This window comes from Cyclospora cayetanensis, unplaced genomic scaffold (genome assembly GCF_002999335.1).
Source record: "Cyclospora cayetanensis isolate NF1_C8 unplaced genomic scaffold, CcayRef3 CcayRef3_contig_110, whole genome shotgun sequence".
NCBI classification, from domain to species: domain Eukaryota; phylum Apicomplexa; class Conoidasida; order Eucoccidiorida; family Eimeriidae; genus Cyclospora; species Cyclospora cayetanensis.
This window is the reverse complement of record NW_020312049.1, coordinates 33,660-50,649: the sequence shown is the minus strand read 5'-3', so window position 1 is coordinate 50,649 and position 16,990 is coordinate 33,660. Positions and strand designations below refer to the sequence as shown.

Genomic DNA, 16,990 nt, shown 5'->3' with positions numbered 1-16,990 from the left:
GCTTGTCGGGATGGTAGGGCCCCCAAACGGCCCTAAGAACAGGAGAGGCGTGCATTATAGCAGCAGCGATGGCGTTTTTATCACCGATTCAGTCTGCACTCTCGATAAAGATACCTGCTTTTGCAGCACCACCGGTGAAGCAAGTAACAAAAGCTGCCTTCCTACAGAGGCACCTTACGGGGCGGCTCCCCTCCAGGCCGCAAGTGAACGCGCTAGATCTGCCTCTAGGCCAGCTGCCAGCAGTCGCTGCAGCCTGAAAGGGGAGCAAACTTGCATGTCTCACAAAGATAGTGAGGCCTCGGCCCTAGACGACTCAGCTCACAGCTGCCGCAGAAGCCAGAAAGGACCTCGAGACACATTGACAGTTGACAGGGCAATTGCTACAGCCCTAATGCGCCTTACTGCTGCTTCACAGCAAGCTGCTGCTGCTGCTAGGAATAAACACCGCCGTAGTGCTACAGCAGAGCAGCGCTGGCCGCGGCCCTCGACTGCGTCTAGTAGCGGAGGAGTTCTGTACATGGGCGAAAGTAAAACTAGCTCTTCAGCATTAACAACAACAGTAGGAATTGCTAGTGTTGCAGGTGACGGTACTCTCCGGGGGCAGGCGCGAGGCCGCCGCAGCTGCAGGTGCATATCTACTGGAGGGCGCCTGCAGACAGACGCACGTGCAGCCAACACAGCACGTCGTTCGCCAGAAGCCACAACTGCACTGCAGAAGCATCAACAGTTGGTGAGGGAACAAGTTTTAGAACAGCTGAAAGCCACCCTGGAAGAGGATGAGCCCCCACTGGAAGCAGTGATGCAACTATGCAGTGGGGAGACCACAGAAGAGCTCCTGATCCCATGTATACGGTGAAACAATCGTTGCACTGCTGTATGAGAATGCTAAAGTGACCCTTTGCCCTTCTGTTCATGCATTGTACCGGTACAACACTTTCTAATGCAGCTCGTTAACGCCAACGCGGCAGCACGGTCATTCATGTTGAGCGGGTTGTGGGCTACGATTGTTGTTCTCCCTGCTTCCGCAGAGAGCTGCGATCCTTGCTGAGACTCGTGGTGGAAGCGACGGGACAAGATCGAGCAATACTGGCGGAATCCATTGTTTGGTCCCTTACTTCACTGATCAACGTACTGGACACAGATATCGCATCGTACGAACGGTAAGCTTGCTTTGGGTGCGATGCTGATTTCAGTTCACCTCAACACACTCCCTATCTACCTCAGTTCCTAAAATTTCTGATTGCTGGATATTTCTAGAGCCCCCCGGCTTGCTTCTAAAGGCCAACTGACAGTGTTAAAGTCCTAATAAACGGCATCTGCTGGAATGGCTCAAAAGACCAGATGGGATGCGTTAGAGGCATATTTGGTGACCTACGTAGCTAAGAGAAATAAGTTGCATCAGGGGTATACGCAATGTAGGCAGCTAGGGGAGTGCAGCTCCCGACGTGTGTGTAAGTGCGGGAGTACCCTCTGCCTGGACGCAGATGTGCCCAGCTGTCCACATGCAGGTTTTCCTCTCTTCATTTCCTTCGCTGTCTATTTGACTGCCACATTCTCTTCCATTTCCCATTTAAATAGTGGAAAGGATATAGAAAGGGGAATGTACATGTGGTCTCTAGATTGGGTATAGAGACTTGGTCCTCCTGAAAGTTGTCTGCCCCTCAGTTATGTCGAAGACCTTGAAGCAGCGTTATTTCGATGGCAACAACGCGAAGTGGCCCTCCAGCAACTGTTGCAGCAAATAGAGCAACTGCAACGACTTGTTGCCAGCCACGAGCGACTGCGGGCCGAAGACAGAAGGAAACATGAGGAAAGTGTTACGGCGCTTACTGAGAGAGTAGAGATGCTGCAGCAGGAACTGGCCAGACTAGACCCGGACGAGAGTGTAAGCTGTGAAATATCTTTTTAATCAATCTATACTACACCATAAGCATAAAGGCATATCCTACGCCCGATTTTCGTTGGCTCTACAAGGCTGTCATATAGCAGACAATCACAGCAAAGGGTTGCTCTGGTTCCTGAGGTTGCTGCTCCCGTTGCTGCCACGATTGAGAAACCTGTCTGCCACGGAGAAGGGCAAATTGCTTTTCCGTTGAACGAAGCAAAGCTGTCACAGAGCAGAAACTAATAGAGCTACTGCACCCTTTAGGCGCAGATACTAACAACAGTAGATGCGCAGAGCAGCTTTTCGCATAAGAGGCATGCCGTGACAGTTCAAGCCTGCCCCCCGTGCGCTGCTTTCCTATACCCCGTCAACCTGACGCCGTACTGATTATTACCTAACTCTGATTCAGCGCATCACAGAGGCACGGGATCAGCATGAAGAGCTCGTGGAGCTGCTGAAGGAAAGAGCAGCATCTCACGGAGTACAGCAGCAACTGTTACTGGAAGCGCAACAGTTGCTGCAACAAGTAGCCAGCAGTGTGCAACAGCCCATGGACACAATAAGAAGCAGAGACAGTGGAAGGGTTTACGAAACCAAAGAAGGGGAACTATGCTTCAGGCTCGTTTTCACATATGAGAGCTTGCTAGTACTTCTAAGGCACCCAAAAATCAATAGCGGCAGCACTTTCGCCAACTTCGCCAGCATCAGCAATAGTAGCAGCAGCTATTGCTAGTTGAAGTTCTAGTGGCGCTGTGTAGATGGCTCTGTTATCGGCACCAGCACTAGCAAGAACAGATTATGAACTACAACTATGTGGACTATGCTGATTTGATGTCCGTATGGCTGCACAGGCCTTGCGCAGTGGCAGAGTTGGGGGTCATGGTAACCCCGGAGTGTCTCAGCAGCGCACCTGAGGGTAGTGAAGCTCCTCCAGTGTCTCTTCTACATCCCCGCCTCCGCCTCGCCCTCGCCAGAGAGACCACAATCACGCATGTCAGTTTTGAACCTAGCTTCGGTGCTTGTATTGTTGCTGTTGCTGCTTTTGTTGTTGCTGCTGCGTAGGGGCTTGCCGTTGATGCTGATGCTGTTGCTTCTGCCTGCAGCCGCACTGGGCAGGATGCGTACTGCGATTCTTAGGGTCCCCCTCCAGCACTCTCTCTAGAAGAGGTCTCAGCTGTTGCCATGGCAGCGTATGAGGCAAAAACATCCGAAGAGGCAGCAGCAGCAGATCCATCCCGAAGCCGACCGAGGCTGTCTCTGGTAGAGGCTGTTGAGAATGTGCTGACAATTAGACTTTCGACAGACGATAAAGTACAAAGGAGCCTCGCCGGTGTTGCGCGAACCCTGCAGATATTGCAAAGGCAGCATCAACAACGATTGCATGAAGAACTTCCTGAATCTCCACTGCTTCGCAGAGTTCTTCGCTTTGGCAGGTAAAAGTATGCGCGTCCTGCTGCCTCCATTCTTTCCACAACAGCAATCTTAGGAATGGAGAAATCAAGAACTACCGCAACATTGCTATCCACAGTTGTAGTACAAGCTGAAATTGAAATCAGGGGTAGAGAGAGTCGCTGCTTTCGAACCTTTAGTCCCGGCGTGCCAGCGCCACTTAGGATGTCGCTTGGCTCATGTCGCTAGACCTTCGAATTCTGTCCATGCAGGTTCCTGGGCGTCTGTACACTTGAAAAGTTTCTGCCACGCCCTTGTCTCAATGTGTTCCTCTTCGTCTGGCGGCGCGTGCAGCACATTCCCTTCTACAGCCCTCGGAAGGACACACACGCCTCACCCGCTGCGGCAAAAGGGGCTCTCTATGTTCCTACAAATCGACCCGCAACTGCTGCTCCAGCAGCTGCACAGTCTTCGATGGTCGGAAAGACCAGCGGCGTATTGGAAAGACCCCCCATCCATCATAGCAGTTGCAGTAGAGCCACGAGTGGGAACTGCTTTCTACATGCAGTGACACTCTTTGTGTTAGCTGCAGACGCTTTAGCTGGGGCAAAGGAAACAGCTGCTGCTGCATTACTGACGGGTTTCGCGTCACGAGTTCGGATATGGGGCGGGGAAGGCACGGCTGGGGAAGTGTGTGGACCTCGCTACCACAAGACACCAAGCCCTTCACACACCCCAAGACAGCTTGCATCCTCAGGAGCAGCAACCGCAGCAGCGACCGCAGCAGCAGCAAGCGGGATCGAGACAGATAGGGGGAAAGCCCGCCTGCTGCTCTGCGGTCTCCTCCATTGCCGATTGCAACAGGGGAAACTAAAGACACTGCAAAGGCACTTGAGCTTAGTTGAGGCGGATACGCACAGGTGGATGGACCGCAGTGAGAAGCCACCTCCAAAGCCAAATCCACTCTTGACTGCTGCCCAAGTTCAGGCCGTAAGGAAGACTTGACAGAATTTGAAAGACGGGAGGGAAGGGAAACACACGAAGACAGGCAGAAATCCAGGGGCAGACACCGGCAGCACCAGATTAGAGAAGGCATGGCCGAACGAAACAAATAGTCACGCACTGAGGAAGGGGGTTACAGGCAGAAGGCATAAGCACACGGGCACATCAAGAGACCCTGAAGCACACTAGGAAGCCCATGCCGAGGGTTTGAAGCTGTAGAGACGAATGCTGGTGCCAAGCTGTGTGAGAGTTTTTCTATGGCTGTGCCCGCGTGTTTGTTCGTTTCGCCGTGCCTTTTGGCCTTCCACCCTCATGCGTTTCCCTCTGCTTCATCTGTTGTGTTGCGCTGTCTGTCGCTGCATACCTTGGCTGTTGTGTGTTTTCTCGCGGTTGTCCTGGACGATTTATCGGGTGTCGCTTGCTTTCACAAAAGTCTTCCCTCGACCTCCAGGCATTCGTGTGCAGCGCCTCCCTAGAGATTATGACGATGCTCCCTCTCAGTGTCTGCCTGCTCTCCTGAGGCGGTCTCTTCAGATTCTTCGAGAGGCTGCACTACCCCTTCCCCCCGCGGTGTGGCAGCCGCTGCTGAACGGAGAGAGTCATCCTCTTCTGCATGCATCCGCACTCTTGCCCGTAGGGCCCTCCTCAGGGACGACCCCAAGGCCAGAGGGCCTCCAATTTGTGGAGCTGCAACATCTACCGGAACCACCACTCCGTTTGTCACAAAGCCCTTAATTCCAAACCACAATCCTTCAACATCAAGCCCTGGTGCATAGAAATGGGCCTGCCATGAGAGCACACAAAAAAGCATAGGAAGAGGAATAGAGGCGCAGAACTGCAGCGCTTTCGCATCAAGGGCTCAGACATTCGAGGTTGGAACGCTATGTTTTTGCAGTGGTTATGGAGACGGAGGATTTCTACGACGTTGTGCTGGAAGCTTGTGAAGCTGACTTTGCGTATGGACCCTAGATACCCTACCGCACACTATTATGTGTTTGACTTAGCTTCTATAAATTACGTTCTTTAAGAATTTTGGCTGCACTGCTCCCCGTCGTAGCCCTTGGCGGCGCTCCTTTAGGTGTGATGCCCCTGTGCTGCCACTGTTGTCACTGCAGTACAGGATTTAGCAAAGTAGAAGACACGCACGACGCACTGGTGTCTGAAAAACAAAAAGAGTTTCCCTTTTCCTGTTTCAAAGCTTTTCAATCCCTCCTGTCCTCCCTGGTTCCCCACGTGAGCAGCATATTCCTTAGGTGTCTGTATCTTTCTCCACAATAGGTGTTGCTTTTAGCCCCTACCCCTGACCAAACTCTATTCCTGGATGCAACTTGGTGCAGCCCACCTACCCATGGATCTTGTCTAGCGTGTCTGTCGTGTGTGCACACGCGATTGCATGCATCTCAGCTTCTGCATAGCTTTCTGACAATTTCATCTAGGTGCCCCTCTGCCTGTACGCACTACCACCAGTGTGACCCTCACCCATGTGTTCCGTTTCAGGCAACGCCCTTGGACTGCCTGCAGCTCTACAGAAATGTGCAGCAGCTCGCTGCGTGGTGTACTCAAGAGCAGCAAATCATAGACGCCCAAGGGCCCCCGTCTGCGGTTCCCGTTAGAGGGGCCCTTTCACGGGTTCTGCTCCGCTCAGCAGCAGCGAATAGCGGCTGGTTTTACTCAGCCTCTCTAGCGACAACGGGCCTTCCCTCCGTTCCTCCAGTTCCATCGCAGGCAAGATAAGATCACAACATGTCTACCACTGCGGTAGCTCCACAAATTGTTGTTGCCACCATTGCTGTATCTGCCGACGTCGCCGGTTGCGCACCCAATGGCAGCATTAGGACTTCTCTCTGCCCCTGGCATCAGCTAGACACGGCAGGCCGCTTGCCACAGCCGTCCCTAGCGCCGAGAGGTCACCTCCACAGCTGATTGCGCTGCTAACCTTGTTTCTGCTGCAGAAGCTACATGACCGACGCGTAAAGAAGGGAACTGCTGCTCCCCACAAGAGGAGCCATAAGAAGGGAAAGCCAGCAGCGTCTGCTGGCCGTCCCAGCACAGCGGCAGGACCAAGACGCGCTGCCAAACCGGCGGCTGCTGCTAAGCAGAAGTAAACGGCGGATGGCAGGGCAGTCCTCTCCTGCCGTGCGTTAGTAGTCCTTATCGCCATCTACAAATTGTTTTGTTCGGTGCTATTTTCCTGCCTCTAGAAAGAGCTAGATCAGGATTCCGACACCTCAGAAGGGGATTTGGGATTACCAAAGTGTGGAAAGCGCAAGACAGCGTGGTAGAGTGCAAGGTTGCCACAAAGGGACTCAGAGGCAACAGGAAATATATATAGGGATAGTAAGACAGAGCAGCGAATACAATACAACAAGGTGGGAAATATCGATAGGGGAAAACCCAGAACCAAGGGGCCACACGCGGCCAAAGACGAACATCATAAGACACATGAACATGATAAGACATAGTGGCCACTAGCTCGACAAGCATTGACTTGCGCATTTATGTGTCGTAAAAGGGTCTTTCTTTCTTTGCTACCGAAAGCCCAGCCAAAGGCCTTGTGGGGTGCCACAGACAGCTGCGGAAGAGCACGCTAGTGCTCCCTGCTGTCCCTCTCCGCCTGTGCCTCAGTACCCCTGCAAAGCAATGCAGCTTATGCCGCAGCATTAGCAGCATATCCCGTTGCAAGCGCAGACTCAGAGAGTGGCCAAAAGAAATTGTCGCTCTGCGTATATCCGGTGCTTCTTTGCGTATGTCAGTCTGTGGCTTAGAGCCGTTCGGGTCCAGAGGCTCGCTATCCTCTCCAGCGAAAGCCTCTCTTGCCCCTTTGCAAAGCCTTTTATGTATTATATCGAATACCACCCTTTGCTTTAAAGTCGATCGCCATGCCTTTTTACTGGATCCCCCCCTTCTTATCTTGGGGGTTTGGCTGTGTGATGGTCTCGTCAATAGAGAGGATGAGACAGGCGGCCTCCGTGGCTGCAGCAAGCGCATGCTGCTTAACGATCGCCGGCTCCCAGACGTGGGCTGCCATAGAGTCAGCGACCCCGCCATTAATGCAGTCTACGCCGATCCAGCAGACCTCTGCATCAGAGACAGTGAGTGAACCTGTACAGGAGCTGCGGTTCAAGAAAAGAGTGCTTATGTGTATTGCGCCACACGCACGCAAGTACACATCGTATAGACGCTTGCAGATGTGTGCTCGTGGTGGGTAGCAGGTGAAGGCCCTCTTGCCCTGTCTAGAGGTAACTTTTAGTAGGCATGCTTGCAGTACATAAAATAGTCCACATACGTACCGGAAGAAGTGGCATGCTTCTGCCTTAGCTGATTGAGGACATCTGTAGCGTCGAAGCCCGCATTCCGAGTGAGGGCTCTAGGAATTGCCTCAAGAGCTCTCGCGAAGGACTTGAGGACCAGCTGCTGTTTGCCAGCTACCGTCTTGCTGTGCTCCCTGATATAGCGAGACAGCTCCATCTGCACGCAAGCACGCCATCCTTGGCACCAGCCCCTCGCCTCCCTCCCTTCTGCCTCCGCGAAGCCACCCATCAGGGCGGGAGGCAGCAGCTGCATTTCATGTAACTGGAGGAAGCGTGCAGCTGGCAACGGCGAGTGTGCAGCGACAAGGCAGCAGCAAATAAAACATGGGCCACTGCCGGTCCACAAAAAACGCGAACAGCAGCAGAGAAGCTGCGCTGAGCCCTCCAAAATCGCAGGCCGTTTTCTGTTTCACGCCTCAAGGATCAAGCGTCTCACTTCGATAGCTCCGCCTCCCCCAACGACCGCGTGAGACCTCAAGGCCCTCCTGACGATCATGATGGCGTCGTGCAAAGACCTCTCAGCTTCATCGAGGAACTGGGGAGCGCCGCCACGCAGCAGGATTGTGGCAGACTCTGCCTCAGGGCACTCGGAGAGAATGTTGTATCGCTCGCTTCCCACCTGCGCCTCCTCGAATAGGCCGCAGCTCCCTGCGGAGCAGCCAACGCGCACGCGCGCGCGCCACATGCGAAGCGCAGCGGGATGTGCCGGGGGACCGTCAAGGGATGGACTCGTTAAAGCTTTCATTCAGGAGATAGGAAAGCACACGAGGACACAAAAAACCGGATCAAGGGGGGGCATACAAAGGACCAAAGAAACAAACGTCTGCGTTCCTACCCAGGACGTCGGGCGTCAGGCCGCTGACTGTAGACTGAACCTTTGCCCCTGTGGCTTTCGCTGCCCTCTGCAAATCTGCATCTTCAACGCGACCAGCGCAGAATATGTTTCTGTCGGCAAAGAACTGGGTTGCCAAGTCTCCTGCAGGGCGGCCGGCCACATAGAAGGGAGAGGGGCAAGGCAGGTGAAGCAGCGGGAGGAAGCTTGCGGGAAGAAGCCTTCAGGAAGAACCCAAGGCGCGGCATGGGGAGGGAGCACAGAGAAGGCGTGGGTAAGTGGGCAGCACCAGGAAAGGGCATCCAGAAAAGGAGGCCGCGAAGGGTTTCCAAGAGCGAGAGAGAAAGAGAAAGAAAGAAAGAAAGAGAGAAAGAAAGAAAGAGAAGACATGGCAGCGATGCACCGAGCAGCCACCAGCGAGAATGCAGCGCACACAAGGAAGGCGGTATAAAGGCACGAACAGCAAGACGAGAGACTCTTCAGAAAAACGGGGGTGTGGAACGAACCAATAGGGAGTTTGGAGAAGACAACGGTGGCCCCACTGTCGGCGATAGTTTGCAACTTCTCGTAAATAAGATCCCACTCCGCATCCACGATGGACTGATAGTCCTGGGGCATAAGCGACGCAAAACACAGAAACGCGAAAAAGTGCAAAGCGCAGGGGCAGACGCGAAGCGCTATACAAGGGGCAGCTTGCTGCGACAGGTACCCATGCTGCCATGGAGAGGGCAGAACGACGGGTGATATAGGGACAGACTTTTGCGGGTTGCAGAGCGCAGCGAACACCGTCAGGGAAGAACGAGGGGCAGCGTGCACAGAACTCCCTTCACGTGGCTCGCTCCCACCCTCCCCGAAGCGCACACTGTTTGTGCATCCCTCTACGTAGAGTCTTAGAAGCAGCGGCACACGCTTGCGGTCGTCTTACATCTGGATTGTCGAGCCTGACTTCCGCGTTTTCTTTCTCGGCCTTGAGCTCTAGCTCCAGGTTGAGGAGCAGGATCTTTGGATTTATCAGCTTCTTAGGCTGCTGCTCGAAGCCAGCATACGAGAAGGTCTTTTTGAAGGCAACGCCACGCACCACACGACTGTCTCCATAGCTGCCGCCCGCCTCCTTTTTCAACCCCACCATCGAGATGTCGAGACTCGGACCCAACAGCGTGACGGCCTCCACAACCATCTGACACGAATGCGAAAAAAATATCGGAGACAGGACAGGAAGTTGCACAGCGCCACACGGAGGCGGAAGAAGGCGTACAACGCCAAGGCCCCACTAGCGCACGAGGTGTCAAGAGAAGCGCGTTGGGGGGGCTAAGCAAAATTATGCGTCGGCATTCCGCAAGGTTTGGCCAGCGCACAAGAAACCCAAACACCCGTGACTGACGAGCAACTGAGGGCTGTTGAAGCCAAAAAATGCTGAGAGAGCGAGCCAGCCAGCACCCTGTAAGCCGCAGAAGCATGCAAAAGCATCCACGCCAGACTTGCCTCTGCGAAGAAGGTCTTGTGAGCAGAGAGAAGCTTGGAATTTAGGGAAGTCTCAGCGCATCGAAGCAGCAACGCGCGCCGACTCCTGCAACAAACATTGAACACCAGTCCAAGGGAGAACACTCACGCCTCTTGAAGCTAGCTCGCCAGACTCCCGGGCAGTCGGCTACACATACAGCGGCAGCTGTTCGACCTGCTAGCCAGCCAGCCCAATAACTATCTGCACGGCAAGAGGGAAGTAAAAACACGCGGATGCTCACTCTGGGGCCTTGTCCGCCAGAGAAAGCTGCACCTCATCGATGCGCTGCAGCGCCTGGCACAGAAAGAAGAGGCCGCACACGGAAAGGCACCCGTCGAACAGAGAGACACTGAACCACGTTCGGTGCAACAGGAAAAGCACGAACGGGAAAAAGAAGGGCCGCCTTTTGCCGGTCTGGAGACGAGAACCACAATAGACCAGTCTTAAGGCGAGCTAAAAAGGACAGAGGGTTGCTCCCGTTTTTCGATCTGCCTTACAAGATCGCGGCCAGCCCTCAGCCCCTTGATGATCACTTGCGTTGCCATGCCATCCTCAACAAAGGCTTTTGCCTCCTGCAGTAGTTCTCCAGCAAGAACTACTACGGAGGTGGTGCCGTCGCCAACCTATGCAGAGCACAGCCCACCCCGAAAGACAGACACACACACACACACACACACATACACACACAAACCGAGATACTCTAGCCCGCTGACTCCAGGCCTCAGGCCTCTTTTTTAAACGCGCGCACGACTTGACATCGAATATTTTCTACGGAATGCTACCGCGCAAGGACAGAGGGCAGTAAACGCTGCCGTCAACACGCTCCAAGAGTTCTTTCAAGAGCCAATTAAACGCTTGCCCTCTTCTCCTCCCACCCCGGCCCTTGCGCCTGTCGCGTACCTCAAGGTCTTGGCTCTGTGCCACATCCACGAGAAGCGCGGCTGCTGGATGTTTGACCTGAAGAAGGTTCAGCACTGTCGCTCCATCGTTGGTGATAGTCGCCCCACTTTCCGTCTCGATCAGTTTGTCCATCCCTCGGGGTCCTAGAGACGCAGAACGCAGCACACGCATACACAAACAACAGCAGGAGTGTGGCAGGCGGGAAAATGCCAGAGACAGGCGTGATTCGCAGCGGCCAGCTGGAAGCAGGAGACAATACACTCAGCGACATTCGCTGCCCTGAGGAAGAAGCGCGCGTGACACAGCGAGAATCGAGGAGCACACAAGTGGCCAGACACACCGGCTCTTTACCGAAACAAAGTAGCAGAGAAAAGCCACGTGAAGCGGGGAGGGAGGAATAGCTCGGCACGCACCAAGGGTAGATCTGACGATGTCAACTACCACTTGGCAGGCGTTGATGTTGCTGATGATTTGGCCTCTGCCCTGAGAGGTGTCTGCCCCCTCCTTCAAGAGGATTATTGGAGCGTGCTGCAGCAGCAAACAAGACAAGTCGCGACAGCGGCGCGCAATGACGCGGCTAAAGGCAGATGCGAAGGCTCCCTAGACACGACAAAAGGGCACTGAGGGCCGTGTCAGGGCATACACCTCCGCAGCTCGCGCAAAAGCGTCGTCTTTGGAGGGAGCTGCGGCACAAGTGCCTCTGCATCGAGGTGGTGCACAGAGGAAGGTAAGACTATCAAGCAGCGAGACACACATAGAGCGCGTGGAGGGCGATGGGAGAACCGCGGGAGGGGGAGGGGGGGCGGGTGTGGCCCCTACAGCTCGAGGGTTGGCCAGCTATATACTGACATAACGCACCAGTAGGTGACTCATTTTTCGTGCTAGTGCAGTCCTATCAAAGGGTTCGAATGGGCAAACAGGCCGAAACGAGCGCTTTCCTGCAGTTGCCCCGCAGCGGCAGACACCAGCAGCGACAGAAACTGCAGCGGCAGCAAGAGCAACAGGCAGACGCGTCACACAGCACCGACAGGAACAAAACAGACAAAACACCTCAAACAGGATTACACCTCATGCAGCAGTAACAGCAACAGCAGCAGCCGCGGACGCCTATTGGGGCTGGCGGCCCCCCAGCTCCCGCGACTGTCGCACGAGGAGCAGCAGTGGCTGCTCCTCTTCGCGTATATACACACGACAGGCGACCTTCCATAGTCTTCTGTGTACAAACACTGTTTGGTTAGGAGATCTTCGCCGGTGCAGCGCCTGCAGCAACCTCAAGCGACTGTTAGCGCTCCCAGCGGCAGCGACAGCAGGCGACGTGGTTCTTGCAACCCTGCCGCTGCTGCCAAAAACGCCTCACTCGGCCTACACTTGAGGCTCTTTTGGTGGCAGTAACTCAAAAGGCCTCGAATCGCAGCTGCTGCATTTCTTGCAGCGGCACGCGCGCGGAGGCAGCTCGCAAAAGCATCCGTGCAGCACCGTCGCCACCGTCGTGTAGGAGCAGTACACTACAGGTGCACCTACTGTCGAAGTGGCTGCAGTTTGAGCCCTTAGGCGCTAGCAGCAGCAGCGCCGCTGTCGCATAGTGCAGCAGAAGCGAAGCAGGGGGATAGCAGAGGAGCACGCAAAGCAGCAGAGGAGAGCGCCCATATCACAGAGGGGGTGGCTTGCGCTGAGCAAGAGCTATCGGACTTTCTTTTGTAGAAGCCGTGGAGTAGCGCTGGGCTCAACGCTGCTCTATGGCGGTAGCGCTACACGAAGACCGTAAACGGAGAAGCAAGACGGCTGCGCAGCAGGAAGGCCACAGCCTTTTCAGCGGAAACAGAAGCCATGGATATCTTCCCAAGATCCGAAGTGCGGGAGGTGGCGGTTATTGCAGGGAGTCAAAAAGGTCAGTGGCTACGGCACAGGGGTTCCCAGCAAGAGTGCAAGGGTTGGTGGTGATTGTGTGGCGAGGGGTGTGTCCTGTGTTGGCGTAGAGGAGGCTTTCTTGCGGGAGCAGCACCAGCTGTATGGCATTGTCGCGAACTCCGGAGAATGCGGCATCCCCGCGCTGCTGCATTCTCCGGACTTCCTGCTCAAGAATACGGCAGCCATTGAAGCCAACAGCGGGGATTATACATCTTGGTACTTAAGGCGCCGTTATTTCTCTCTAAATCCAGAGGCTTTGGATGAGGAAGAACTGCGTGAGCCAAGACTTTCGAGTAGCGTGGCTCTTTGTTTGCTGCAAGCGAACCTGCTTGCACGCGCGCTCCTGTGTCTTTTCATCCATGACCTCCTGTCGTTCAAGTTTGTGATGCGGCAATCTTCATATCTTTGGCAGCGCAGCACGCATGCACCGTTTTTGTGCATTGTCCGATTATATCTGCCATTTAGCCATGCTCTCTGTCTGCTTGTGTTTCCCCTTTTGCGTCCTGTGTTGTCTTCCCTCACAGCCGTTCACTTGTGTGTTCCTCTTTCAGCCTCTGACCCTGTCGTCCATTATCCATAGTGTGTATGTATGTGTGTATATATATGTGTGTATATATATGTGTGTATATATATGTGTATGTGTGGGTGTATATATATATATATATGTGTATGTGTATGTGTGTGTGCATGTGTGTGCATACTGTGTCGCAGGGTACTGCCGTGAAGTATGCCTCGCGAGCATAAAGAATTACCAGGCCTGGTTTCATCGCCGCTGGCTTCTACAGCGCTTGCCGCCGTCTTGCTTTTCCATAGAAGAAGAGCTGGACAGCCTCAAGGAAGCCTCATCGCTGGATCTTAAGAACTACAGTTGCTGGGCGCACAGGTGCCGCTTGTTCTTTTTAACACTGAGAGCTTGTGCAGTCTATTAGTTTGTCCTGGTTTCCCCGAAGTGTCCTTGTGGCTGTCCCCTTAACCCCCTACCCCCGTAGGCAGGCATCTGGCAGTGCTTTCTGATATGATTCGCGCATATCGCACCGATTCACTCTTACGTATCTCTGTGGAGGCGGGCGGGCTTGCTTTTCTTTTGCCCTCCGACTCGCACCATCTGAAGATGCCCCTTCTTGTCGCTCTGTGTCGAGAACCATCTTCTTCCTTCTTTGCCTCCCCCTTCTGTCTTCTCGGTCCTTCCTTGCCCCCCCTTCCCCCCCTCCATCCTCTAGCCTGCTGCAAGAACCGTGTTGCTCCCTGTGTCTTGCACAGGGCCTTTCTGGTTGATACTTTCAAGCTCTCTCTCGAAGCAGAGGTGGAGGACACAGAGAGGATTCTGCAAGCGGACTGCTTTTCAAATTCGGCCTTCTCCCACCTCTTTTTAATCCTCAAGAAAATGGCCGTCAAGGCGCAGCCACAGGAGGCCCTTTCTATCTGGACTAAAGCGATTCAGTAAGAAAGAGCACCACCCTCGTGTCGTCTTCAAGTGCCGCTCCCCGTTCCCTGACACCCCCGGCGCTGTGTCTCTGTGCACCCCCTGTTCCCTCCGCCACACCCTCAGACAGAGACGCGTTGTAACTGGAGTTTCGCCCGCCTTCTTCCGCTGCGTTGTTGGTAGAAGTGCCTGAATGGCTCAGGTTTTTGTGTGGCACAGGCGTTATGCGCGCGTATTTGAGGCGCAGCCGTCGAACGAAAGTCTTGTGCGCTTCCTCCTCGGTTGCTTGAAGGCAGCAGCAGCAGTGCAGGAGCAGCACGGTTTATCTCAGCCGGAGTTTCAGGAGGCTGTAGACACGTTGCTAAACGTGGCAGCGCGCGTCGCTACAGTCGCAGAAGGAGGTGAACGGTTTGCCCTTGAGGTCGGGGTGGCAGCCGACTGTCTACGCCACAACTATAGGGCGGCACAAGCAGTAAGGCTCTGTCTCTCTCTCTCTCTCCCGCCCCTCCCCTACCATGTCCTCTCTCCCCCCCCTTTGCAGTCGGTTCCACCCGGTTAATCTATGGGTCTCTCTCTAAACCCCCTCACCCGTCCACCTGCGCGAACCTCGCTGATTTTATGCCGCCTTGTTGCAGAAATGTATGCGCCTCAAGACGACTGACCCCATACGGCGCTTTTACTGGGCCTGGAGGGCCATGCTTCTTGGCAAGAAGGACCTCGCCTTGCAAATTGTACCATAAGAGCCACCCATAGTGTTTCACCCATAAACGGCGTGCACATGGATAGCTGTGCCAAGTTACACGTCTCTGCAGAGCTCTCCCCACTGCGGTAGCAGCCGTACTAGCGCAGCCCCCTTTCGAGGCGGCCACGGGGAAGAGTGCCAATCGGTAGCAGTAAAACTAAGCACTGGGCATCGCATCCATCCGCCCTTCTCGTCATTAGCTCGCTCCATATGCGTAACACTCTTCGATGCGCCGTACACCCAGCGAAGGAACTACCTGGCCGAATGTCAGGCCAGGTAGTTCCCTTGCCACCCCTCGAAAGCAGACAGAACTCGTTAGGTGCTAAACGGCAATACACACGCCTCAAACGCCCTATGGCCTTCATGGGTTATGAATCCCCAGCCTCGCACTACGAAAGCCTAGGAAGTGGGCAGAAGCGAGGTCAAAACACTTGGCAAGCTGGAAGCGGGCCGGCCCCTACAGCGCGCCCAACATTCAGTACCACCCAAACGCTAGACTATGTGCCACACAAAAAGCTCGGCCGCAGCCAGAGGAGGTGCAATACTTGGTAGAGTCGTGTGAAATGAGTGTGAAGGTGACTCTAGCAGAGGGCAGCTGTTCGCGTCGTGTAGACAGCGCCCGAGCCGCCGGTTATGGCGCTGTCAGTGCAGCAGCTGTTACCGAGTACAAAAGACGCCACCTCGTCAAGTGTCTCCCGTGAGATCTTAAAGGCAGCAGCGGGAGAGCACTCCTGATGCACGCCCCTCGATGCACCTGCCCTGTTTTAGCTGGCCCTGCTGCCGGCGCTCACTTGTTACCCCCACTCACCCCCTTTTGTGTTTCTAACCCTCTGCTCTGTTTCCTAAAGCTCCTTGCAAGCAATAATCTTCTCCTTTCCGCATGCGGACAGGACGGTCACCAGGATGCCCTTGCCTGCCTTGAAGAGCGTCTGAATCTGTTGGGCCGCTTCTTCCAAGTTGTTCTCAGAGTCCTTGGGGAGCGTAAGATCGCTCTTCAGGTCCCCATTCTCGAGAAGAAGAGAGCAGTATCCGTCATCGGACAAGTCGACGAGCTGGTACTCCGTCCTCTTCACGTTCGGAATATCCATGTTGTGAGATGTGGGGCAAACATCCTCGTACTTCTTCCCAGTGAAGATGTCAAGACCTACTAAGTGTATCTTGGCGTGACCGTGCTTGCCGGTTTTCGAAGTGGAGAAGTCGACGACTTTGCACGGGTTCCCCTTCAACATACAGAACCCGTTCTTCCTGATGGCCCCAGCCTGCATGGGGTAGGTCATCGAGGCACCCGCATCTGCGGTCTCGAAGGTGACATCCTCAGCGTCAGACATTTTCACACTAGACAAATTAGAGAAAGGGAACAACAGACAGAAAAACACAACCAAACAAAAGACAGACTGTAAACCAAAGCTGCAGCAACGACAACAGCAGCACAGGCAGCAGCTCCGTCAACCCCCCTGCTGCTGCACCCACAAGGTCTCCGAAGGAGAATGGGAGGAGATGCTGGAAAAGAAAAAACAGCAAAGCAGAGTAGGCCGGCAACAAACCCCAATTTTCAAACGGGAAACCCCGAACCTAGCCCCTCCACAGCAACCCACGTGGGGAGCTGGTAGACCACCGAGCAGTAGCGGCCCCCACTGGCGCAGCAGCAGCCCCTTTGCACCCCAGCCAACATCCTGTGGGGAGAGGCAACGCTGCGGCTTCAACTGCCGTAGCCTCTGCTGCTGCTGCCTGATGTTGCTGCTGCTGCTGCCTGCTGCTGCTGCTGCTGCCTGCTGCTGCTGCTGCTGCCTACTGCTCAACTTGGAACTGCTGGCATGGGTCTGACATAAGCCCCGAAAAAACGCCTTCTGCTTCCTCCGCTAGTAAACGGTTACGTCGCACGTGCTGCCTGTTTAACCCTTTGGGTAGGCCTTTATTTTGCTACTTTTGGGGGGGAAAAAATGCTTTCGGTAATGGCATCCAGCAGCACCCAGTTCGCTTCGATATGAAACGAAGTGTGATCACATACCCCAAACGTGTTTCTATGCTTTTTCGTCCAAAACTGTTGAGCCGAAGTTTAGGATATATATATGTATATATTCCCTCATTAACGTTCAT

At 54.5% G+C, this 16,990-nt stretch overlaps 4 protein-coding genes across 4 annotated transcripts; 2 read left to right on the top strand and 2 right to left on the bottom strand.

The window, feature by feature from the left end:
- Positions 1-1,324: 1,324 nt before the first annotated feature.
- Positions 1,325-5,245, top strand: LOC34618068. Its single transcript, XM_026334903.1, has 7 exons — positions 1,325-1,486; positions 1,631-1,885; positions 2,295-2,468; positions 3,023-3,318; positions 3,547-4,264; positions 4,811-4,991; positions 5,172-5,245. Exons 1-7 carry the CDS (start codon positions 1,325-1,327, stop codon positions 5,243-5,245), a joined length of 1,860 nt encoding a protein of 619 aa, XP_026190688.1.
- A 1,918-nt stretch (positions 5,246-7,163) lies between these two features.
- Positions 7,164-11,693, bottom strand: LOC34618064 (T-complex protein 1 subunit eta). Its single transcript, XM_026334892.1, has 10 exons — positions 11,679-11,693; positions 11,234-11,348; positions 10,821-10,963; positions 10,418-10,543; positions 9,345-9,596; positions 8,926-9,028; positions 8,423-8,563; positions 8,024-8,235; positions 7,567-7,744; positions 7,164-7,354 (listed from the first exon to the last, which is right to left on the bottom strand). Exons 1-10 carry the CDS (start codon positions 11,691-11,693, stop codon positions 7,164-7,166), a joined length of 1,476 nt encoding a protein of 491 aa, XP_026190677.1.
- An 863-nt stretch (positions 11,694-12,556) lies between these two features.
- LOC34618063 lies at positions 12,557-15,594 on the top strand. Its single transcript, XM_026334881.1, has 7 exons — positions 12,557-12,581; positions 12,665-13,003; positions 13,440-13,611; positions 14,371-14,623; positions 14,787-14,882; positions 14,938-15,038; positions 15,276-15,594. The coding sequence occupies exons 1-7, from the start codon at positions 12,557-12,559 to the stop codon at positions 15,592-15,594; spliced, it is 1,305 nt and encodes a 434-aa protein (XP_026190666.1).
- A 141-nt stretch (positions 15,595-15,735) lies between these two features.
- On the bottom strand, positions 15,736-16,221 carry LOC34618062 (eukaryotic translation initiation factor 5A). Its single transcript, XM_022731406.1, has one exon. It carries the CDS (start codon positions 16,219-16,221, stop codon positions 15,736-15,738), a length of 486 nt encoding a protein of 161 aa, XP_022592787.1.
- Positions 16,222-16,990: the final 769 nt, after the last annotated feature.